Here is a 25374-nt window from a genome sequence, read left to right on the forward strand (position 1 = left end):
CTGCCTGTCTCTGCCCCTCTTACCAGTCTGGATGAATATTTCTTCTTTAACTCCTTGGTTGTCAGACTTCCATACAGTTCGATTTTCCAGCAGTTACGGTTGTTTTTGGTTTTTAAATTGGTTGTTGTCCTTCTGTTGGTTGTGTGAGAAAGCAAAACATATCCACCTATACCTTCATCTTGGCCAGAAGTTCAACATATAAATTTTCTGGAGGTGAGCAGTAGTGCTACTAATTCTGTAGCAGCAGCAGTGGCAGAGAGCCTGGCCAGCAGACTTATGTGCTAGCTGCTTGCAGAGCAGATGTGGTCCCAGCACTGAGAAGTAGTGCTATGCCTCCACTACTTATTTTAAAACAGAAGAGTTGGAATTATAATGCATTAATCAGCTGAGCTAATCAAAGTTCATATATAGATAAAAAACATCTCTTCAACCCAATTATTAGCATTCTTCAAAGGAAATATGATATACGCTAGAGGAAGAATTGGTGAACTTCTATAAAGAACCAGTAAAAAGTATTTTATAATTTGCAGGCCTAATGGTCTTTGTCTCAACTACTCAACTCTGCTTTTGTAGTGCAAAAGCACAGTGTGTCAACAAACGAGCATGACTATGTTCTAAAAAACTTTACAAAACAGGTGATTAGTTATATTTGGCCCATGATCCAGATTGACAAACCCTGTGCTAGACTCTATTAATAGAGTCCATTATATCAAATATTCTGAAGATTGGATTGAATCTTACTAGAAAATTTTGCTCTACTATTTGGAAACCTCTAGGCACCAGAATGCTGTGACGGAATTTTGTTCCTTTTTTTGCCCCAAAGCTTTTTAATTTCAGTGAATATGTTGTACCTGTGTATTTCGCAATATTATCCAATAGAAGAGGGTACTTAGTAAGCCTCTGCATTTGGGTAGGAATGATATCCTTCAGCTGCAGACGACGACAGAGTGGATTACTTTCAGCATCCTAAAATTAAAGTGAAATAAGTGAATTTTAAGTTCTACCATATATTCATCATATAAGTGTCTACAGCATCATAGTTTGGGTACTCAAATCAAGACTTAAAATATGCCAACACATACCACTGCCACAATATACTTCTGCTTTCTCTTTTTATTCCTAAACCAATGGCTTCTTTGTTATCTGTTTAAGGACTGCATGCATTCATAATCAACTCTTATAATCACTTTCTTGGGATAAAAGTTTTATCTTAACATATTCAAAAAATCTAGTTACAGTTTCTTATAACTGGCATTCCTACCCAAAACAAGTGAGCTAATTTGCTGGCTGCCATCCCAAATAGGCAAAATAGGTCACCAGTCTGGATGTAGCAGCTCATCTATAGCAAGGATCTGCAAACTTCTCATTAAAGTGCCAAACAGTAAATACTTTGGTCTTTGCATACCATAGTCTCTATCGCAACTTTCAACTTTGCTGTTTTTAGAAACAAAGCACCACAGATAATATGTAAATCAAGGAACATGACTATGTGTATTAAAAGTTTCTAAGATGGCTCCCAAAATTCCCCCTGTGTTTTTTACATTCTATATAATCCCCTCCTCTTGTGTGCGGAGAGACCCTGGAATATGATGGCATATTGTTCCTTTTGCTTAGGTTACTATCAGCTGACTTCTGAGGATTTTCCTAGGCGAGTCTGACTTATTTAGAGGAATATTTAAAGGAAAGGTCTGCCAGGGAGATTCTTTCCTACTGGCTTGGAAGAAAGCAAATATCCATCTTGTAAAATGCCTACAGGGGTCACATGGCAAACAAATATGGGTATTCTCTAGGAACCAAGAGCAGTTCATAGCTAACAATAGTAAGAAGACAAAGATCTCAGTTATACATTTATGACATGAATTCTGCTAACAAGTGAGCTTAAAAGAGAATCCCAAGTCTCAGATGAGAACTATGGCTCCAGCTGAAACCTTGACTTCAGCCTGGTGAAAGCATGAAAGAAGAACCTAAGTAAACTATATACCTGTACTCCTGAACCACAAAAACACTGACACAATAAATTTGCATTGTTTCAAGTTGCTATGCTTGTGGTAATTTACTATACAATGATAAAAAATTACTATACTGTTTCCAATATAACTTTATCTACAAAAACAGGCAAGAGGCTAGATATGACCAGCAGGTTGTAGCTTACTGACCCTTCCTCTATACCAATGTATACCTCAGTAAGTATGATTGTTGTTATATTGCTCCCTGAGCTGGATATAAACCCATTCTTTATGTTTTGATGATATTATTTTAATAGTGTACATGGGCCACTTCTGGACAATATCCCCATGGTAATGTGAACTCCTATGTTAAGTATTTTAATCATGAAATGCATTCTTTATTTGTCACTATTCCAGTAGTTTGAGAGAGCATGTATAGATTTAAGAAACATTAACATAGATACAATGCTTGTAAAAGACTTAGTCACAATTCACCAATTTATTCCATACTTAATTTAATTGCATCATTTTTTCTCCTACAGGACACAGTCAACTCACTTGCACAAAAGTATGAAATCGAGAATCCTTTTTCTGACGAGATTTGATCATTTCCAGGGCAAAAGGTTGGTTACTGCAAAAGGTAGCAGCAGCATGTTTCAACTTCTCCTCCCCTGGTCCACTGAACTGTACCAAGAAAGCAAAGAACACAATAGAGAATGGAATACTTAGCTGATAAAAGGCCAGAGAAAATGAAAGACATCCACAATCTTTTCGGTATTTCAGTAAGTATTCTCAAAAAATAAGAAACAAAGAACTACATATATATATATATACGGAATATCAATGTTTCTCTATTAAAAACATCTGACTCTGACACATTCAAACCTTTTCTAATTATACTCTAATGTTTTCTTCCTTGTAGCCTCCCACAAGGAGGCTTTGATTATTAACTTCTCAATCTATACCACTTCTATATTAAACAGAACAGTTGACACTTGGGAAATTATGAGACATAAAACACTTAAAAGACACTCTGGGGAGTGGACAAAGAAATATACAGATGATGTATCATGGAACTGTACTGCTGAAACTTATGTAATTTTATTAACCAATTAGCACCCCAATAAATTTAATTGAAATAAATAAATAAAATAAAAAATATAGTGTAAAACAATATTTACTGAGATTAAAATTTCATGTTCTTAGAATCTGGCACCTTTACAAAAATGATTCTTTTTATTATTGCTTAGTATAAAATCCAGGTCAGGTTAAAACTTTCTGGGTTGCAATAAAATTAAATTATCTCTGCTTCACTTGGGCTGAGGCTAGCTATCCATGCCATCAATCTCTCTCTTGTGGAAGATCCATGAGCCTATGAATCTCTTTGCTAAAAATAATACTTTTTACTGATAATTTTAATTCATAAATTTAAATTTTTATGTGCCATAATTTTAATGTTTCCGACAAAACACATAACAAGTGCTTCATTCCTAACAGGTACTTTTATTAATATAGGTTGAATAAATTATTTTTAACCAGCTTTATATTTCTAATAATTGCTGTTATGATTCATAAATAAATTTTTGATAAAATCTTCCCTTTAAAACCATAATTGCAGAAGTCTGTACATGAAAATATTTTGTTAAAAACTGTTGTAGGTATAGTCAGAGTGTTTTTTCAACTAGGACACATATTAAGCGACATTTCTTTTTTTTTTAATGCACAAACAATGTCTTTCTTTTTAAAAAGCATTTTTTAAATTTAATTATTGTTCACAATTGCTTCAAAAAAAAAGCACCTAGAAAAAAATTTAACTGAGGATGTAAAAGACTTGTACTCAAAAAATTATAAGGCAATGAATAAAGAAATTAAAGAAGCATACAGATAAGTGGAAGCATATACTGTGTTCACAGATAGGAAGAATTAACTACCCAAAGCAATTTAGAAATTCAATGCAATATTTACTAAGATACCAATGGCATATTTCACAGAACTGGAACAAATATTCCAGAAATTTATATGGAATCACAAAATACCCAGAATAGCCACAGCAATCCAGAAAAAGAACAAAGTTGAAGGAATCATCCTACCTGATATCAAAGTATACTATAAGGCCATAGTAATCAGCCCTGGCTGCTATGGCTCAGTGGATAGAGTGCTGGCCTAAGAACCAAACGGTCACCAGTTCACTTCTTGTCATAGCACATGTCTGGGTTGCAGGCCAAGTCCCCAGTAAAGGGCATGCAAGAGGAAACCCTACATTAATGTGTCTCTCCCTCTCTACCGCCCTTCCTTACCCTCTCTCTAAATAAATATAAATCTTAAAAATAAGAAAAGGCCCTGGTAATCAAAACAGTGTGGTACTGGCATACATAAATGGAACATAACAGAGATCCTGGACATAAACCTGTGACTTTATAGGCAACTAATATCTGACAAAGGAGGCAAAATATACAATGAGGTAAAAATAGTCTACTCAAAAAATGGTGTGGGCAAAATGATATAGATATATGCAAGCAAACAAACAAAAAAAGAAACTTGACCACCTTCTTATACTATACACAAAGAATAAATCCAAAATGAATTAAATAATTAAATATTAGAATCTAAACCATAAAAATCCTAGAGGAAAATAGAGGCAGTAAAATCTCAGACATTTCTTGTAGCAATATTCTGATATTATTGCTTTGGGCAAGGGAAAACAAAAGAAAAAATAAACAAATGGGACTACAGCCAACTAAAAAGTTTTTGCAGAGCAAAGGAAACCAACAACATAAAAAGACAATCCACCGAATAGAACATATTGACCAATACAACTGATAAGGGATTAATATCCAAAATTTATAAAGAGCTTATAAAACTCAACATCAGGAAAACAATCCAATTAGAAAATAGGCAAAGAATAGACACTGAATAGACACTTCTCCAAACAGGACATACAGATGGCCAATAGACAGATAAGATGTTCAATGTCATTTAATCATAAGAGAAATAGCACATTAAAACCACAATGAGATATCACCTCATACCGGTTAAAATGGCTATCGTCAATAAAACAAACAAGTGCTGAAGAGGATGTGGAGAGAGGGTAACCTTTGTGCACTGTCGGTGGAAGTAGATTGGTGCAGCCACTGTGAAAAGCAATATGGAGTTACTTCTAAATTTAAAAATGGAATTGTCTTATGATCCAACAGTTCTACTTCTGAAAATATATCCAAAGAAACCCAAAACACTCATTTGAAAGAATATATGCACTCCCTATATTCACTGAAGCATGATTTACAACAGTCAAGATTTAGAAACAGCCCAAATGTCCATCAGTAGGTGAGTGGATAAAAAAAGCTATGGTACATTTACACAGTGGACTACTACTCAGCTAAAAAAAGAAGGAAATATTTTGCGACACCATGGATAGGCCTGGAGAACATGAGGGGGGATGCCTCCCAAAATGGAACTATCTTCTGGAGTTCCTATGCTAGGTGAGTGTCCTAGGAACTCATCTGTATCAGTGTACCAGCTGGCACTGTTGTGAGAGGCTGTGTTCAGCTTCAGTGAATTTTTTAAGACTCTTTCAATGCACTTACCCATTTTGTGATGGGTGATTTATGAGAACACCTGCCCACACTGCATTGCGTGTTCAGCAGTTTTTGACCAAAAATGGCATGACCCCCATGCTCTGCCCTCCCTATTCACCCAATCTCACACTGAGTGACTTTGTCTTCCCAGTGAAAAAATTCCTTAAAGGGGAATGTTTTGCAGATGGGGAAGAGGTGAAACAAAAAACAGCAGAAGCACTGAAAAGAATCAAAATCCATGAGTTCAAAAACTGTTTTGAGCAGTGGAAAGTCTCAATAGGTGTACTACATCAAATGGAGAGTACTCTGAAGGTGTCTAAAGTTTAAACATGCAAAAATATGTAATTTTTTATAAATAAATTCTGAGTTTTGGGGGGGTCCACACTTGTATTATGCTAAAAGAAGTCAAGTCAGTCAGAGAAAGACAAGTACCGTATGATTTCACTCACATGTGGAAACTAATGAACAAAATAAACAAACAGAAACTGACTCATACATAGAGAACAGACTGGTAATTATCAGGTGGTGAGGGTTTGGGGGGCTGGATGAAAAAGGTGAAGGGATAAGCAATAAAAACTCGTATACAAAGAAAACAATATGGTGATTACCAGAGGGAAAAGGGGGTGGGATTGGGGAAGGTATCAGTAGGTAAAGTGGGGATTAATGGTGATGGAATGAAACTTGACTTGGGGTAGTAAATACAGAATAAAATAACAGACAATATACTTTTTAACTGTATACGTGAAGCCAATATAATTTTATTAACTAATGTCATCCCTATAAATTCAATTAAAAAATCAATGGAACCCTAGCCAAACAACTGTGGCTCAGTTGGTTGAGCATCACCCCACAAAGCAACAGGTCACCAGTTAAATTTCCAGTCAGTGCACATGCCTAGGTTGTGGGTTTGGTCCTCAGTTGTTGTATTACAAGGGGCAACCAGTCAATGTTTCTTTTTCACAGCAGTCTTTCTTTCTCCCTTCCTTCCCATCTCTTTTAAAAATAAATAAATTTAAAAATAAGTAAATTAGTGGGAAAAAAAGGAATACACTTCTTTTGGAAGGTCCAAGATTGTGGCAGAGTAGATAAAAATAACACTTACCTCCTCTCAGGAACCAGAATTACAACTAAATTAAAGAATAATGAACCAGAATAACCCACTGAAGATTAGCTGAATAGAAGACCCATACCCAAGGATTTACACAAGAAGCTGTACCGAGACTGGTAAGAAGGGTAAAGATGCAAAAAGGGCCAGCCTTGCACTCATATGCAGTGGTTGAGAATTCAGAAGGGTATGTCAGGTGCAAAGAATACCCAATAAGGAGTGAGGGATCTCAAGACCAGAGCACCAGAGTTGGGAACTGGAACCCACATAATGTCTGGCTGTATAAATCAGCAGAGATTCTGTCCACTAGGAAGAGATCATGCTAGAAACCCACGTGTCCTCTGAAAGGGACTGCACAAAATCTTGTTGATAGCCACTCACTCTGGGCTCTTGCAGAGGGAAGGCGGCTCAAAGCAAACTGGAGTCCTATGGGGAGATATGAGTTGCGTGGAACAGCTGCCAAGGTTGCCAAGGTCCCTGTGCTCCCACACAACCCAGAGATGTCATATATCCTGTGTTGAACACTCTCCTCTATTAAGCATCAACCTGGAGAAATTCAGTAGCTCCTCCTCCTGACTCCCAGTGGCCCAGCCCTGTCAAGCTCATGTTCAGCAGAGAAGTATGCTGGATGGGCCCAGCCTGGATCCACACTGCAGTCTTTCTTGGAGGGCTCCTGAGAAGATCTAGGTAGAATAGACTCAGGTTGTGTCAGAGATGTACAGGGTGAGGCTGAGTTGTGTGGCAATAGGGAAGGGGCCATTTTTCCCCCTCACGCCAACTAGTACCACCATTGTGATGCAGAGCCCTCCCTCCACATGGCCAAATAATGGTCTCTTTTAGCATGATTGACTCTGCTGGCCTCACCCTGATAACTCCCTTAGATTGTGCCCTACCACAATGGTCCACAAGCAGCTGGCCTTTGTATACAAAGACTTGCTGAGTGGTCTCAGACCCAGCACCGGTGCCAAATTTCAATTTTGTATCAACCTGATAAACAGCACTCACCCTACCTGATACTGAACGAGAACTTATGTAAATCAGGTACTAACATAGGCTCTTTCAGATACTGGGCCTAACAAGCAGCCAGCAGTTGCAGGCATACCCCAGAGTGCCCTGGCCATTTGCCGACATGCTTCTGTGCTAGGAGCTGGTGGAAGCTGACATTGTTATGCAGTTTGGTCCCTTCCACATGTACCCAAGCCCAGCAGACTCAGAAACAAACTAGGATCTCTTTGTAGCTCAAAACAGGTAACCAAGGGTGGGTCAGAGACTGAGTATGACATTGACCTGCACTGGGTTCCCTCTCAACGTGTCCCCCCCCCCCCAACACCACCAAGCAACGCACATGGTGGCAAGCTTCAGATCAAATCAGAGCACAGTCCAACTAGCTCCACAAGAGGCATACCCAAAGGGATATCTCCTCAAGCACCAAACCCTGCTGGGGAAAATTCTGCTTCATGGAGTCAGCCCATTCACAGCAGACTGAACACTGTGGTTGGGGTCAATCCTCATAGTCAGCCAGTATGAGGCTCAATCCCACTCATGGTCAACCAGGGCAATCAACACCCAAGTATAAAAAAAAGGCTCAAACATCCCCCACAAAAAACATTCCTGAACCACCTGGATCAGTTGACAAGATAGATTGTGCCACTGAAATCCGTAAGACACCTACTACCCAAGGATCCCTAGGAGAAAAGGGAACCCTACTGCACTATTGGTGGGAATACAGATTGGTGCAGTCACTGTAGAAAGTGGTACGGAAATAACTCAAAAAAAAAAAAAATGGATCTGTCTTTTGACCCAGCCATCCCACTTCTGGGAATATATCTGTAGGAACCTAAAACACTAATTTGAAAGAACACAAGCACCCCAATGTTCATTTCAGCATTATTTACAATCACCAAAATATGGAAACAGTCCAAGTGTCCATCAACAGATGCTAAAACAGCTATGAGACATGTACACAATGGATTACCACTTCGCCATAAAAAAGAAGAAAATTTTACCCTTTGTGACAGCATGAATGGACCTGGAGGAGATTATGCTAAGTGTAATAAGCCAATCAGGTAAAGACAAATACTATATAATTTTACTGCATGTGGAATCTAATGAGCGAACTGTACTAACAAGGAAAACAGAGACAGACTCATAGAGAGCAGAATGACAGCTAAGGTAGGGAGGGAAGGTTTGGGGGTGGAGGGTTTGAGCAAAAAGGAGAAAGGATTCATGGACATGGACAACAGTGTGGTGATTGCTGGGAGGAGGGGGTACAAGGGGACTAAATGGCAATGGAAAAAAATACAATTAAAAAAAGATTTAAATGGAAAAATATATTTAAAAATAAATACATAAATAAACAAAACTATGGAACTGCCTTATGACCTAGCAATGCCATTCCTGGGTATATATCTGAAGAAATTCAAAACACTATTGAAACAATATATGCATCTCTATGTTCACTGTGGCATTACTCATAATATAATAGCCACAATATGGAAGCAATTCAAGTGCCCATCAACAGACAAGTGGATAAAAAAATGTGGTACACATACACAATGGAGTATTACTTGCCCATAAAAAATAAGTAAATCTTACCAATCTTACCATCTTACCTCCCAACAAGGATGAACCTAGAAGGTATTATGCTAAGTGAAACAGTCACTATATAATTTCATTTATATGTGGAATCTAAAGAGCAAATAAACACACACAAAAACATATTCATAGATATGGAGAACAGAATGACAGTTGCCAGTTGAGAGGGGGTTTAAGGTACTAGGTAAAAAATGTGAAGGGATTAAGAAGTACAAATTGTTGGTAATGAAAGAGTCATGATGTAAAGTACATCATAGGGAATATATTGTCAAAAATATTATAATAACTACTTGCGGTGTCAGATGGATACTGGAAATATCAGGGCAATACTTTGTGAAGTCTAAGTCTATCTAATCACTCTGCCGTATACCTGAAACTAATACAAAATAATACTGAAATTATAATTGAAAGACAGTATTAAAAAATAATATATTTCATTTTACATGTACTAAAATAAATTTTGTCCCACTCTATTAATAGGTTTCTCTACTTTGTTTTAACACGTAGAGGCATATATGGAGTCCAATGGACTCTGATAAGAGGACCAACTGCACTTCTGTTCCACATTTTTGATGAATCTCACTGGAGACTTGGTTTAAACACTAGTTTATATGAGGTGCAAATTAAACTCCTTAGAATCAAGATTGGTATCTTACATCCATATAACATAACTTTTAATCCACACTTCACATGAATTGATACTACGCTATGTCATCCTACAAATTTTCTGTTTCAAGTTAAGCAGTCTGCTACCAAGCTAAGAGAACTCAGTCATAACTTTCACTGCTACAATGACATCAAGAAACAAAATGAATCAGACTATTACAGAGTAGCCACAGAATAAATCTAACTTTTCACGGAGTAAATCTCCTTAAAAACAATGATCCTAGGGTGGGCCAAGAGAGAAATTGCTTTGGAAAGTTCAGTAAATGCAAAATAGGACTGAATTATGATTCCCTAATCCTGTTCTATGAATCAAATAACTAAGAAGAGACCAACTATTGGATTAGTAGATTTTACACCATGATCTCACCATCCATGAAAGTAGTAAGATAAAGATTTTAGTGAACTGGTAGTGTTTAATCTTTTAAAAATTTATAATTGTAGAATTCTCATATACTCATGGCAGACTACATATTGAAGTAAATTTCTATGGACGTATCTAAACAGTGCCTTTTCAACCTGTGTTAAATTTTTGCAGACTACATGATATACTTTACCATTATCTATAGCCTTAAGTATAGTAATTTCTTTAAATGTCAGAATCAAACTCCTTTTCCCATTGGAAGATTTTCTGTATATCCAACTTTAGGTCTTACTTCCATATATTCCTATAACAACCTGTATTCTTCCCCTTCTTGTTAACACTCATCAAACTTGAAATAACTAACAACAGTTGCCCTATTAATTGTGAGCTCCACTAGGGGAGGAGCCATGTCTGTTTTAATCACCTCTGTATTCTCAGCACAGTGTTTAGCAAATACCGGTAAATATATATTGCGGGGTATATACTGACAAAGAATCAGAAAAAAATAACCATGACTTGATACAGTCTCTGAACTCTTTTACTATACTATAAATAAAATTAAGTACTTTTCACTTTTCTACTTTTGTGATGGTAAATTCTGGATCTATAATTTTTAACGTGCACTACAATTCTGAGATTTGGACAGCAGAAAATAGCTAAAATTCTATACAGTTATTTTTATGAAAATTCAGTTTATATTCTTTAAAACACAAGGAACTAATATCTTTAATCTGATTAAAAATAAAAAGAGCACGTAGTTTGATTGAGCACTTAACAGAAGACATTAACCAAAAAACATATACTCCGGGGTCTTCATCTTTACAGTAGCTTTGAAAAATGGATAAGTTCGCATATTTGGAAAGGCTAATTACTTAAACTTGAATCTGATTTTCAAATAGCTATAAAAATATTAAAATAAAATAGCTTATTTCCTTACCCAGGTCAGCAAATCTTCTCCAATTTGGTCAATAACAGAGGACTCATTCCTCTTTCGAACAGCTTTCATTTGCTCATTCAACCCAACTACGGGGAAAAATAAAATGGAAAAAAATTAAGCATATACTTATTTCAGGCTGAGTTACTGGTAGTACCAAGAATTTAAATCTTCTCCTTAAAATAGGTTTGGACACAATTCTTATACATCCACAAGGGAGTATCCCCCCAAAACCAGAATTATCTTCTGGAGGGTGGGCCCCCTGTAAGTGCAGGCTTCTCCCTCTAGGTGAGTGTTCTAGGACCCATGTATCAGTGTACCAGCTGGTATCAGAAAATCTGTATCAGTGTACTAGCTGGCGTTGTTGTGAAAGGCCATGCTTGGCTTCAGTAAAGTTTTTTGAAGACTCTTACAATGCACTTGCATATTTCATGATGGGTGATTTAGGAGCACACCTGTCCACACTGTGCTGAGTGTTCAGCAATTTTTGGCCAAAAACAGCAAGACCCCATCCATGCCCCACCCTCCATCTTTATCCGATCTCGCCCCGAGCAACATTTTGTTTCCCCAGATGAATGTCCTAAAAGGGAAATGTTTTGCTGATGTGGGAGAGGTTAAACAAAAAATGGTATAAGCAGTAAAAGGCATCAAAATCGACGAGTTCAAAAACTGTTCTGAGCAGTGAAAAAAATTGCTCAATAGTTGTACTGCATCAAATGAAGAGTACTCTGAAGGTGACTGAAGTTTAAGCATGTAAGAATAAATAAACATTTTTAATAAATAAATTCCAGGATTTTGGGGGTCCCTACGCACAGATATTTATGAGCTCTATCTGAAAAATAGGTGGCAAACCATAAAACAATGTGAAACTAGCAAATTGCATGCAGGATAAGCAAATCCAATATTCATTTAACTTCATGACTCCACCTATAACTGTGCTTATAAAGAACTTAAATTTAAATAGTGTAGGTGATTCTGCCTACTATTTCTTTCAAAATGTGTATGTTCACAGACAATGGATATAATCAAGCCTGAACTTGTCAATGCATGCCAGTGAAACCTAAAATCACCCCCAAAGAAGTAAAAGGCTTCAACCTGGTGGGCAGGTATTGAAAGGTGATAAGGGCATCCCTGAAAAAAGAAAAATGAAAAATTAAGGGTCACAGAGAAACAGTGACTTATAAAGAGAGGAACTGACAGTACTGACTAGGAAGTCTGAGATGAGTTCAACCAAGGGAAGCCAGCAAGAAAGGATTTTTTGATATTTACTCAAGAGTTCCAAGCAATAAATACATACATACATATATATATACACAATTCCTAAAAATGATACCATCATGGGGTTACATACGATATATTACTATTTTCAAAATTCATTTATACATATATATTATATGGGACATTTCTTTTTAAGAACATATATATATATACTGTAATTGATAGAAAATTTTTAGGGTAATTTTGACTGCTCATGTTTTTTATCTTAAACATTGACATTAGATACTAAGTCCTCTGTTAACCCTTTGTATAGAAAAGGCTGGTACATGGTAGGGGGCGTATATTCAAAGATGTTGTCCTCATATATATAATTTCAGAAAAACGAACATGGATACACTTATAAGATTTTACTGTTATGGTATCTTTATATACTCACAATCTCTTATCTATTGGAAATGTTAGGGACAAAGACCAGGGTCAATTTCTCTTACTGTGAAGTTGAAGAATATCTTCTAAGTTTGAAAAAATTTTCCGTAGCTCTGAAGGTGACAGAATTCCTTCTCTGGACACTCGCTGATAGAACAATTGATCAAGAACCTTTAGTGTTCGAACATGAGCTCTTTCAGTATAAAACAACTCTAAAGAGAAAAAAGGGTTAATATAAATATTGCCTGACTTATAATAATTCATGAAAAATCTAGCACTTAACTTATCCCATACATAGTTATTACAATATTATTGACTATATTCCTATAGGCTTTAGCTGAAATTAACTAGCAAATAAGTTACATAATATTTATTTATAGTTTAGAAACTGTGGTACTCTGAAGTCATTTTCTTGATTCCATACAACCCTCCTACATATTAGCTGTAAGAATTTAATACTAGCAAATAAAAAACATCATTCAAAACCATTTGGTAATTAAAAATTAAGTGTACTACAAAACTTGCACTTCAAATTTAACAGTGTACTCCCAAACTCATGTGGTTTTTTTCAATAACACCCATCAATCACAACCATAACATTGGAAAACTGTAAGCCCAAATATCATATAGCCTTTAAATTGAGCCCTCCTCATAAGTAACAGTACTTTTGGTTATCTAATTTGCCTATAAACCCTCATTTCTAAGGCCAGACTGATAATTCCACTATGTCTTAATGTTATCAAGGACAAGAGGATATTTATTCAAATCATATTCTAAAGATAGGGCCCTGGCTAGTGTAGCTCAGTGGATTGAGCGAGAGCCTGTGAACAAAACAATCGAGGTTTGATTCCCAGTTAGGGCACATGCCTGGGTTGCAGGCCAGTTCCCAGCACAAGAGGCAACCATACATTGATGTTTCTCTCCCCCTCTCCTTCCCTCCCCCTCTAAAGATTAATAAATAAATAAAATCTAAAGACAGTAGAGGGTACAGCATTCAAGTTGCATCTCTGTTACATGAAATGCTTGGATAAACAGCATTGCATTAGGATAAAGCGAGACCTGGTTCTAGTTTTCTCCCTATCACTTATCAGCTACAATCTTTATTTGTTCAATTACCTGAGCCTTAGCATCCTCATTTATAATCTATGCATAAATTAACTTAGCCTGAAAGTAAAGTGACAGGGCAATGTTGTCTTAATAATTTTGCAAGTTATAAAGTTCAAGGATCACGTATATAGCTTAATTTCCTCTTTGTTTAAAACAAAAGGCAAGCAGAAACGGTGAAGCAAACACCAAGGCTTGGGGTATTTTCTGCTCTAATAAAACTCACTATATATAAACAACAACAAAAACTAATTAAACTCACCATTAATTACTTCCTGTCTTTTGATTTCACAAGGCTTTAGTCCCAATAATACTTCTCGACTAACAAGTTGTTGCCAGTTGGGTGGATCAGTCTCTAAGTCATTTTCAAACAGTTCATCTTCACTTTGACTTTCTCCAAAACCTATGTTGTCAAACCTAATGAAAAAAATGATGAATTCTTTCTGAGGACACCAGGCAGACAATAGGAAATAGCAATAGTCTTTGATCAGTCTGATAGATTGTGTACAGTATTTCCTTTAAAATTTTTTTGTCAATGACAGCTGACATACAGTATTATTAGTTTTAGATGCAGTAACACAGTGAATAGATGTGTTTATATAACTTATGAAATGATCACCCTAATAAGTTTAATATCTATCTTATACCATAATTATTACAATAATATTGGTTATATACCCTACGCTGTATTTAATATTTCCATGACAATATTTATAACCGTCAATTTGTACTTCTTAACCCCTTCACCTTTTTCTGCCATCACACCAATCTCACTCTCATTTGGCAACCACGGACTGTTGTCCAAATCTATGGAAGTTTTTGATTCCACATACGGTATTTACCTTTCTCTTTTTTGACTTATTTTACTTAGCATAATACCCTCTAGATCCACAATGTTGCAAATGGCAAGATTTCATTCTTTTTATGGCTGAGTAATATTCCACTGTATATGTTTACATCTTCTCCGTCTACTGATGGATACTTAGGTTTCTTCTATATCTTGGCTACTGCACATAATACTGCAATGAGCATAGGGGTGCTTATCTTTTCAAATTAGTGTTTTGGATTTTTCAAATAGATATCCAGAAGTGAAACTGATGAGTAATATGGTAGTTTTGTATTTAATTTTTTGAGGAACACAGTGTTTTCCATAGTGGTTAACAGTACACAAGGATTCCCTTTTTCCCACATACTCTCCAAAATTTGCTGTTTGTTATTAAAGACAGCCATTTGAAGCATGTCAGGTAGTATCTCACTGTAGGTTTAATTTGCATGTCCTTGATGATTAGTGATGTTGAGCAACCTTACATATCAGTAGATGTTACTGCATCAGTAGATATTAGCCATCTGTATGTCCTCTCTGGAAAAATGTTTATTCAGGTCCTCTGCACATTTTTAATCTAAATGTTTAGGGGTTTTTTTTTTGGGGGGGGGTATTAAATTGTATGATTTTTCTATGTATTTGGAAATTAACCCTTTATAGGATGTACCATTGGTGAATACTTTCTCCCATTCAGTAAGCTGTTTTGTTGATTTTTCCCTTTGCTGTGCAAACTTTTTAGCTTCATGTAGTCCCATTTGCTTATTTTTTCTTTTGGTTTTCTTGCCTGAGGAGACATATCCAAAATCCTATTACTAAGAGTGATGGCAAAGAATTTACTACCTATGTTTTCTTCAAAAGGTTTGATGGTTTAGGATCTTACATTTAAATCTTTAGTCTGTTTTGAGTTTATTCTTTTATATGGTGTAAGAGAGTGATCCAGTTTCATTTTTTTGCACATGTCTTTCCAGCTTTCTTAATGCCTTTTACTGAATAGGCATGAGTTTATTTCTGGACTCTTTTCTGGTCCATTGATCTGTTTTTATGCCATTGCTATGCTGTTTTGATTACTACAGCCCAGTAGTGTAGTTTGATACCAAGTAATGTGATACCTACAATTGTGTTCTTTTTTTCTAGAGACCTCTACTCAAGGTCTTTGGGTCCATATAAATTTTAACATTATTTGTTCTAGCTTTGTGAAAAATGACATAGCTATTTTGATATGATTTCAATTGTATCTACAGATTGCTTTGAGAAGTATGGACATTGTAGTGATGGTAATTCTTCCTATCTAAGAGCACATGCTATACTTTTATTTGTATCTTCTTCAATTTGTTTCCTCAATTTCTTAGGGTTTTCTGAGTATAGGTCTTTTATATTTGCAAATAGCTGTCTTTATTCCTTTCCAAACTGGATGTCTTTTAGTTATTTTCTTAAAGATTTTATTTATTTACCTCTAGAGGGGAACGGAAGGAGAGAGGGAGAGAAATATCAATGTATGGTTGCCTCTCGTGTGTCCCCTGCTCTGGGAACTGGCCTGCAATCCAGGCATGTGCTCTGACTGGGAATCGAACCGCAATACTCTGGTTCCCAGGCCCGCACTCAATCCACTGAGCTACACTAGCCAGGGCTTCTTTCAGTTATTTTTATTGTGCTTGCTGCAGCTAGCAATTCCAATATAATCTTGAGAGGCTGCATCAGTTGAGAGGCTACGAAGAAGGTACACCTAGACAGATGGGATTCAGCACCCACTGTAAGGGACAGAGGCCCCAGCACTTTTGGTTATGCTGCCAGTGTGTCTTAGATGAAAAGGGAAAGGGGAATTTCTTTAAGGGCCGCCTCTTACAGCCATTTGGTTTCAGTCTTCCTTCTCCTCCCTCTGTTTTTAGGTATACTAGGAAGCCACCATCAGCTAAAAAACTAATAGTCAAGACTTGAATGAGAGCTCCTGGTTTTGTCTGGTCTCCAAAGATGAGAGGCATTTCCTCCTTCTGGCCTGAGTTTCTGGGTGTACCTACACGAGTGAGGGCCTAGCTGAGGTGTCTGGGGTCAATCCAGGGGCCTCATAGGGAACTCCAACCACTGTAATATAACTTTTGGCTTGTCTGGGGATTTGTGACATAAGGGTTGGTCATCCAGCACTCCGAGCCCCCCCAGCTGTTTTAGAAAACTGGGAGAGAAACCGAGACACATAAGAGAGGTAGGGATGATCAAAGGGTTACACCCTTGGGAGCCCTCTTCACAAGCAGCACACTTTGACTCATGACATTTATCTCAGTCCTCAGCAATCAGCTAGAAGAAGCTTACAGAATGAGGTAGGCGGAGCCAAGGCAAAGGGAAACAAAATCGTAAGTTAAAATACCCCAGCTGCAAAAAAGGGCTCAGGGCTTTCTAAGGAGCAGGAGATATATTTTTGACTGCTTCAGCAGCTTAAGGCTGAGGGACGTCAGGTTAAAGAAATGAATTTAATTAACTTATTACAGACAGTAAAGAGCTACTTTCCGTGGTTCCCAGATAAAGGCTCCTTATATTTAAAAGTATGGGAAAAAGTAAGGCAAAAACTGAAATGGCATTAGGAAAACGGGACCCTTATATGACAACAGAGTCTACTAACCTGGAGCAGAGTGAGAATGGCTCTTACCCCTATCCATACTAGAAACCCTCATAATCAAGAAAGCTTAGATGTAAAAGAAGGGACCTCTCATGGCTGCTGAACCTAGTAATAAAAACCCGCCGCTGCAAGAGGAGGGTGATGGCTTCCTTTCCAGCACTCCTTCGGCCCCACTATGGGGCAACTCACTGGAGGATCTACTTCCTCCCCCTCCTCCTCTATTAGATTCACATCTGGACTTTAGCCAGACTACTACCAACATGCAACAATGTCTCTGAGAGGCTGCAAAAGCTGGAGACTGGAAAGCTCTATCTGCTTTTCCTGTTATACTAAACAGCACAGGCAGCCAATGTATGAATCTTTGCCTTTTGAAATATGCAAAGGCTTACTCCCACCCAGTATACTGTATGGCATTCAGAATATACTGATCACTGCTGCTGCCAAGTGGTTGAGAATAGCAGAAGCTGAAACCCAATCCAGCTTAAAATGCTTCTTGAAGGAACTGATCTATAAGAATCCAGTGAAGAGCAAGTGGAAACAGACCCTCAAGCTTTCTCCCAATGTTTCCAGGCTGCTCTCCATGCCCTGAAGATAGTTCTGGAAGCTAAAGCCTGGGGACCAGGGTCCTTCATTAATACTTGGCAAGGAGCCACAGAGGCTCACTTAGATTTTTTTGATAGATGACAAGAAGCAATACAAAAACAGGTTGAGAGTCAGGAAGCAGCTGAGACCCTTTCATTACAACTGGCTTATGAAAATGCAAATAATGATTGTAAGGCTGTACTCAATCCTCTCAGACTAACCACCACTAATACTAGTCAATTTACCAAGGCTTGCCAAAACACTGGCATGGAACAGCATCAAGCCATGTTGCTAGTGGCTGCCATAAAGGGGGAAATTAAATGCTTTAATTGTGGCAGACCAGGACACACCCATCGGGAGTGCTGAAACAAACAAGAGAATAACCCAAAAACCCTGCCCAGTAAGACTGCCCACAATGTGGCAAGGCAAACACTGGGCCAATCAATGCAGATCCAAATATGATAAAAATGGCAAAACACCTCCACCTCAGGGAAATGGGCTTGGCGGAGCACCAGGTTGCGAACTCCGGTGCCCCAAATTCCAACAGGAGTTTTCCAGGCAGCAGCAACCAATTGTTTGGACTCAGGACCAAGTCACTGATCTCTGCGTTGCCACAAGAAGAAGCTCAAGATTGGACTTGGTCACTACCCAGGAACTCATCTTAAGTGAACAGGATAAAATCCTCATGGCTCTTACAGGGGTATGGGGACCACTACCTGAGGGCACCACTGGATCGACTTTAGGAAGATCTAGCATTAACACTAGATTTTAGCGAATTTTGGCCCAGCCTGGAGTAATTGATTCTGATTATCAGGCAGAAATCAAAATTACGATCAGAACCTTTGGATGCTGTGTCATTCGTGCCCAAACTCATATAGCCCAACTTCTTCTTCCCTATACAGTGCCAAATACTCAAAATAGTAAGAAAGGGGAAAGAGGCTTTGGTAGTACTAATAACCTATCTGTTTTTTGGGCCACTTCCATCAAATTACATAAACCTCTTTTAGAAGTAACGATAAAAGACAGAACCTTCCATGGCCTGCTAGATACAGGACCAGATGTCTCTGTAATTTCTAGCCAGTTTTGGCCTCCAGATTGGCCACTAGCAGAGGCCAACATATCCATAACTGGCATACGAGGTGTTTCTCAGCCACATAGGTTCTATGGCCCTGATGGACAGGTAGGGCAAATTCAGCCCTATGTCCTTCCAGCTTCTTACTCTGGGGAATGAAATCACCCTCCCACCTTTTTGCTTGGGGACACTGTTCAAATACCTCCTCTATCCTTCATATGGTTTTCAGACATGCCTGTGTGGGTTGATCAGTAGCCACTGAAGGAGAGAGGTTAAAAAAAACACAACACCATGAATCAGTACAACAATAATTAGAAGCAGGACATATTGAGCCATCTAACAATCTGTGGAATTCTCCGATTTTTGTAGTTCCTAAAAAACTAGGGAAATGGAGGCTTGTACATGATCTTAGAAAAATTAATGAGATACCTCAACCAATGGGCACTCTCCAACCTGGAGTCCCAAATCCAGCCTGCCTAGCTAAGGATTGGGCACTTGTAGTCACTGACTTAAAAGATTGTTTTTTTTACAACTCTTTGGCTGAAAAGGACAGAGAGCGATTTGCTTTCTCTATCCCAGTTCTTAACAACTTTTAACCATTATAGAGATTCCACTGGTTCTCACTCAAGGTGTGTTAAATAGCCCAACAATCTGTCAACATTTCATCCACCAAACCTTACCAACCTGTTCGGGAAAGGTTCTCTAATCCTATAATATATTGTTATATGGGTGACATTCTAATCACTGTCTCACCTTCTGAGATACTGGCTGAGACCTATGTTTACCAAGAAGCCACCCATATCTCATGCAGGCCTAATTATTGCCTCTGAAAAGGTCCAAAAAATCTGAGCCTTGGAAATACCCGAGGCATATTCTTTTTCACCAGATAATTTAGCCTCGAACACTACAAATCAATCTATTAGAACCCCCAACCCTTAATAGCCTCCAACAACTACTGGGTGTTAAGTGGATTCAACCTAGCCTAAGAATTACCACCTATCAGCTTACTCATTCATTCAATACCTTAAAAGAAGGCTCTGATCTAAATTCCCCTACAAGGGGAATTTATCACCCCAGGCTCTATAAGAACTAGATCTTGTCAATCAACATACCAATAAAAGACAGTTCACAAGAGTTGACCACCAATTTCCCATGAGGCTATTCTGCTTTCCCACTTTAGGTACTCCCACAGGACTAACTGGTGAACTATTATCTCAGTTAGGCATGACAGAATGGCTATTCCTCTCTCATTAACCTCAACGTACTACTGCCACTTATATTACAGCTCTATGTCATCTTATTATTAAAGGACGTGAGAGAACTCAACAACTTTTTGGCCATGATTCAGTTGAGTCCTGCTTACCCAAATCTATTTACAATTGTCCAGTCAGTCTCTAGAATTTCATTGTGCTATCACAGATTTTGTTGGCAAAATAGAAACTAGCCTGCCCTTGGGTAAATTTTTGCAAAATATCCCAGTTCTTAATGTTCATTTGAAAGAAAAAAATTAGTAAAACCACTATTCCCAAAGCAAGGACTATTTTCATTGATGGCTCAAGAAAAACAGGGAAAGCTGCCATCACCTGGCAAGAAAATGAGGAATAGGAACACTGTATTTCTTATGGTCATGTTTCCACTTAATGAGCTGAGCTCTCCTGCAGCCATTATGGCTCTCCAACAGTGGTCTCATGAGCCCTTGAATTTAGTTTGTGATTCTGGTTATACTGTGTATACTCTCATTCATATAGACCAGGCTTTCCTTAAGGGGTCCACTGACCCTCCTCTACTCAGTCTATTTTTAACCTGAAAAAACCTTGCTAGATAGAAGGAAACACATTATATTTGTTACACATTATACATTCCCATATAGGACTCCCTGGTCCTATGTCTGAAGGCAATGCCCAAGCTGATGCTCTAGTAAGCACAGTAGATACCTTACAAAAGGCTATCCACTCTTCAATTTTTCATCAAAATACTCATGCACTTCACAAAGAGTTCAAACTCCCACGTTCTCAGGTCAAACAAAATTATTAAAGAATGTCCAGACTGCCAGGCTTTAGGTAAGGCACTGCCCTCTATCAGAATTAATCCCAGAGGTTTGGAGCCACAAATACTCTGGCAAACAAATGTCACCCATTAACTCCCTTTCGGAAAGTTTAAATTTATTCATGTCTTTAGTGATACTTTCTCCAGAGAATTACCTTCTTCTGCCCTTACAGGCAAATCAGCTAAGAACATTCAGGCCCACTGGATTGAGGCTTTTAGGTTTCTTGGCCGTTCACAACAAACTAAAACTGACAACAGACTGGGGTTATACAGCCTGATCTACTCAACATTTCCTACAAAAATAGGGAATTCAACACAAAACAGGCATCCCTTATAATCCCACAGGCCAAGCAACTGTTGAATACACCTATCATACCTTTAAAACTCTCCTTAACAAACAAAACAGGGGGAGCCAGGAAACCTCTCCCAGAAATCTGATAATGCTGGCCATGTATACTTACAATTTCCTTAATTGTGATAATTCTCTTAACACACCAATTGAGAAACATTTCAATCGAAAAAAGGCAGATAATAAGGGGCCCCACCCCTTAGTGTTGTACAGAGATCCCTTGAGAGAAGAGAAATGGGAAGGACCAGTTGAATTGTTGACATGGGGAAGAGGGTGTGCTTATGTCTCCGCTTCAGAAGGACCCTTGTGGCTCCCAGCAAAGAAAGTGAAGCCCTATCATGAAAGAGGCTACCCCACTCTGCAACCCACCTCTGTTCCACTGGACTCCCCAGATCCAGGAAGAAATAGCACAGATGATGAGGATGCTGGAAGTGAAGGACCAGTGCCGACGGGATGGCTACCAACCCCACCAAGGGGATAGAGGACCTACACATACTGATTTACTTGGGGTAGTCTCAAATAACTGAATCAGGAGGCAGACAGCATGTTAAATCAGAGAGGGGTAGAGGATACTCCCCAGACATGCTTTCTCACCTTTTTAGCCATCATCTCTTCCAATTCAGTACGCAGTATACTCATTCTCTGACTTCTTCCTACCCTGAAGGAGGAAGATTAGCCTCCTCTGAGACAGTTTATTGGGCACACATCCTTGATCCACTGTTTTTTTTTTTTTTTTTTATTGCATACCTGGTGGCATTCTGAGCCTCCTTTTTCTTCCAATGATACTGAATGGACTGGGGGTGCCTGGCTCCCACCTCAAGGATCATTAGAGCAAGGAGTTCATTGGGATTGGATGCCAGAATAAAATATTTACCTGCTTGCATTACTACTATCCCTGGAGTCTATGCTTGCCCAAGAGCTTTTGTACCACTGCATATCAGTATAAGATTACAGGGTATTGAGGGATTAAGAGTTATTGTAGCCCAGGGTCTACCCTAAACCAGACTATAGAAAAGATAGATCAGCAAGAGTGTCCTGTCCTCCCTAGCTGTTCCACGGAAAAGGCACACCGAGACTGGGAGCTTTGTAGCCAGATGCTTCTCAGGAAAGGGGAGATCCCTGGTATTCCTCTCTGGTGGGAGGACTAGGGACCGAGGCTTCAAGCTAGATGTAACAACACTTACTTTGAGGAAGAGTTTAATTGTATTTGTAAGCTCCTTGCCTGGAAATGAACTGGACTAGAAGACTTACTACTAAGAGTAAGAGGGGAAAGTTAATGCCCATGGCATAAAAACTTATGGCAGGGTTGGCTCTCATTTCAGGAGAGATGTGTTGGAATCTGACTTACACAAATCAACAACAAAACAGGTTTAGTTGTTATCGGATTTTTTGCCAATGATAGCCAGCCAGTTACTGTTTGCACTGCTCACCCCTGCCGTCTCTTAACTATGCCTGGAATACCACAGCTTACCTATGATAATGCCTTTCATTTATATAGTTTAATCCTATCCAACAGGTCTTTTTATGTTGGCTGCTTAACTCATAGTAATGTCACCCAACTCAATCTGACCACTGTCTTCATAGTTTGACGACAGCCAAGCTTTGGCTACCAGTCAATGCTACCTGAGAATAGCAGGACCCTGGGGGTCTCGCTGCCCTCAACCAAGCTCCAGCAATAGTACAAGTCAAATGCTTTGTTGGTACTCTCATAGCATGCACTGTCTCTGACATTATTATGGTTGTCACTGCAGCCACAGCTATGATAGCATTAGCTGAATCAGTCCAAACGGCCCACGCAGTGAACACTTTGCTCACTAACACTACTAATTACATGTTACAGAAAATGCATACTGATCAAGAAATCCTCACAGTAGAGTCTGTGAGGCAGTAGAGTCTGTGGTAATATGGTTGGGTGAACAACAGGATGCTCACTTGTGATCCAAGCTTCTTCTCTAAGCTGTGTTACCTACCCTGAAGCAGAACTCCAGTCAGCACTCATGGGAGGAGATCCAACATCACTTGTGAGGGGACTTTTCCACTAAATCTCAAGGGACAAATCAATGAACTCAAACTTGAGCTGTATCATCAACTCCAGGACATTAAACAGCTCATTGAACAGAAGGTCTTTCAGACCCTACATGACAACTTACAATGGCTCAATCTGAGGACTTGGTTTGAAGGACTAAATTTGCGTATCTGGGTCATAGGGGCTACGGGATGCCTCTTTATTGTTGTAGTCTTTTGTGCCTTGAGATATATATACAAATTGTTTTCCAGAGATTGTATACGCAAAAAGTAGCAGGCTTCATAGGATTTACCACCATATCTGCCATAGCAAAAAAAAAGGGGGGGCAGATACTGGGGATCACTTTGTGTGGTAGTGGAGACTGTAACCTTGTGCAAGCCAGGCCTTGAAAGAGGCCTGTAAGACTTGCCCAGAAAACCAGGAATGCAGGAGGCAGTTATGACCCTATGCTAGCACCGAGGGTTCCCATGGGAAATCAGGCCTGAAAAGTATGTTGTACCCTTTGAAGCGTGCTTTGCTCTATATAGCCCTGTTGATATAAACCAGGTGTTTAAGTTCAAAGCATAAGGAATAAACTCCTTATCTCATGTAACATGCCTTAATGACCATCTGGCACCAGCAATGTCTAACAGACCCTAACTTGAGGCAGATCTCTGTCTTTATTCAACTGTTATCTATGTATAATATGTTTTCCATAACTATAGCCTTTGGACATTGATTGATGAGCTATTCATGTATGCTGTATACCCCTACACACACCGATCCCAATGAAAGCCAATTTGGAGAAGGGCTTGGGGCATTTTCCACTAGAGGGAATCATCACCCCTTTTCCCACCAGACAGTGTCTGGGCCAACTCACTTCATCTGCAACCAGGAGAACTCTGCGGGATGGGGTTCCCCCCTCAGATTTCTTCTAGGTTTTCCAATTTATGGCAATAAATCTGTTTGTAGTATTTCTTTATAAATCTTTGTATTCTCTGTGATATAGGCTGTCTGTTCTCTTTCATTCCTGATTTTGCTTGGCCCCCACCTCTTTTTAATTTTTTGTTGACGAGTCTGTGTTTATCAATTTTATTTTTTCAAAGAACTAAGTTTTGGTTTCATTAATGGTTTCTTTTTTTTATTGAATTCTATTTCATTTACTTCAGCTCTTATCCTTATTTTTTTCTTCCTTCTGCTGACTTTGAGCTTTGTTTGTTCTTCTTTGTTTAGTTCCTTCAGATATAGTTAGATTTTTTTTGTTTGTTTCTTGTGGTAGGCTTGTATTGCTATAAATGTCCATTTTAGAACTGCTTTGCCAGTGCCCCACAGATTTTTGGTCATCGTGTTTTCATTTTCATTTGTTTCAAGGTACCTTTTGGTATATTCCTTGATCTCATTGTTAATCCATTCATTGTTTAGTAGCATGTTAGCCTCTATATTTTTGTGTTTTTCAGCTTTCTTATTAATTACTAGTCTTATATTAATGTTATCAGAGATGATGACTGATATTACTTCCTTCCTCAATTTACTGAGACTTGTTTGGTGGCCTAACATGTAGCTTGCCCTGATAAATGTTCTTTATGCACCTGAGAATAATGTATATTCTGCTGCTCTGGGTTGTAATGTCAAGAACATATCAACCCAGATTAGACACATTTGATGTAATGTGTCATTTAAGGGCACTGATTTCCTTGTTAATTTGCTGTTTGCATTACCTATCCATTGATACCAATGGGGTGGTTAAAGTCCCTTACTATTATTGTCTTACTATCAACTTTTCTGTTTATGTCGATCACTACATGTTTTATATATTTAGGTACTCTTATGTTGGATGCATAGATGTTTACAATAGTTATACTGTCTTGCTGGACTCATTTCTTTATTATTATAAAGTGCCCTCTTTGTCTCTTATTACAATTCTTACTTTAAATTCTATTTTCTCTAAGTATTGCTACA

The 25374-nt window shown here is 38.4% G+C and overlaps 1 protein-coding gene across 6 annotated transcripts in view; it reads right to left on the minus strand.

Annotated features, from left to right (window-relative positions):
• The window catches only part of ARHGEF12 (Rho guanine nucleotide exchange factor 12), a 212784-nt gene that overhangs the window by 26559 nt on the left and 160851 nt on the right, over window positions 1-25374 (minus strand). For all 6 annotated transcript variants that reach the window (XM_037028530.1, XM_037028529.1, XM_037028532.1 and 3 more), the window contains 5 exons: window positions 14193-14347; window positions 12892-13038; window positions 11186-11271; window positions 2505-2630; window positions 852-966 (listed from right to left, as the gene is read on the minus strand). In XM_037028530.1, coding sequence (XP_036884425.1) covers window positions 852-966; window positions 2505-2630; window positions 11186-11271; window positions 12892-13038; window positions 14193-14347 — 629 coding nt within the window. The remainder of the gene's footprint in view (window positions 1-851; window positions 967-2504; window positions 2631-11185; window positions 11272-12891; window positions 13039-14192; window positions 14348-25374) is intronic.

The sequence above is a fragment of the Sturnira hondurensis genome, unplaced genomic scaffold, assembly GCF_014824575.4.
Source record: "Sturnira hondurensis isolate 20B ecotype Veracruz unplaced genomic scaffold, ASM1482457v3 Scaffold0019996, whole genome shotgun sequence".
NCBI lineage: Eukaryota > Metazoa > Chordata > Mammalia > Chiroptera > Phyllostomidae > Sturnira > Sturnira hondurensis.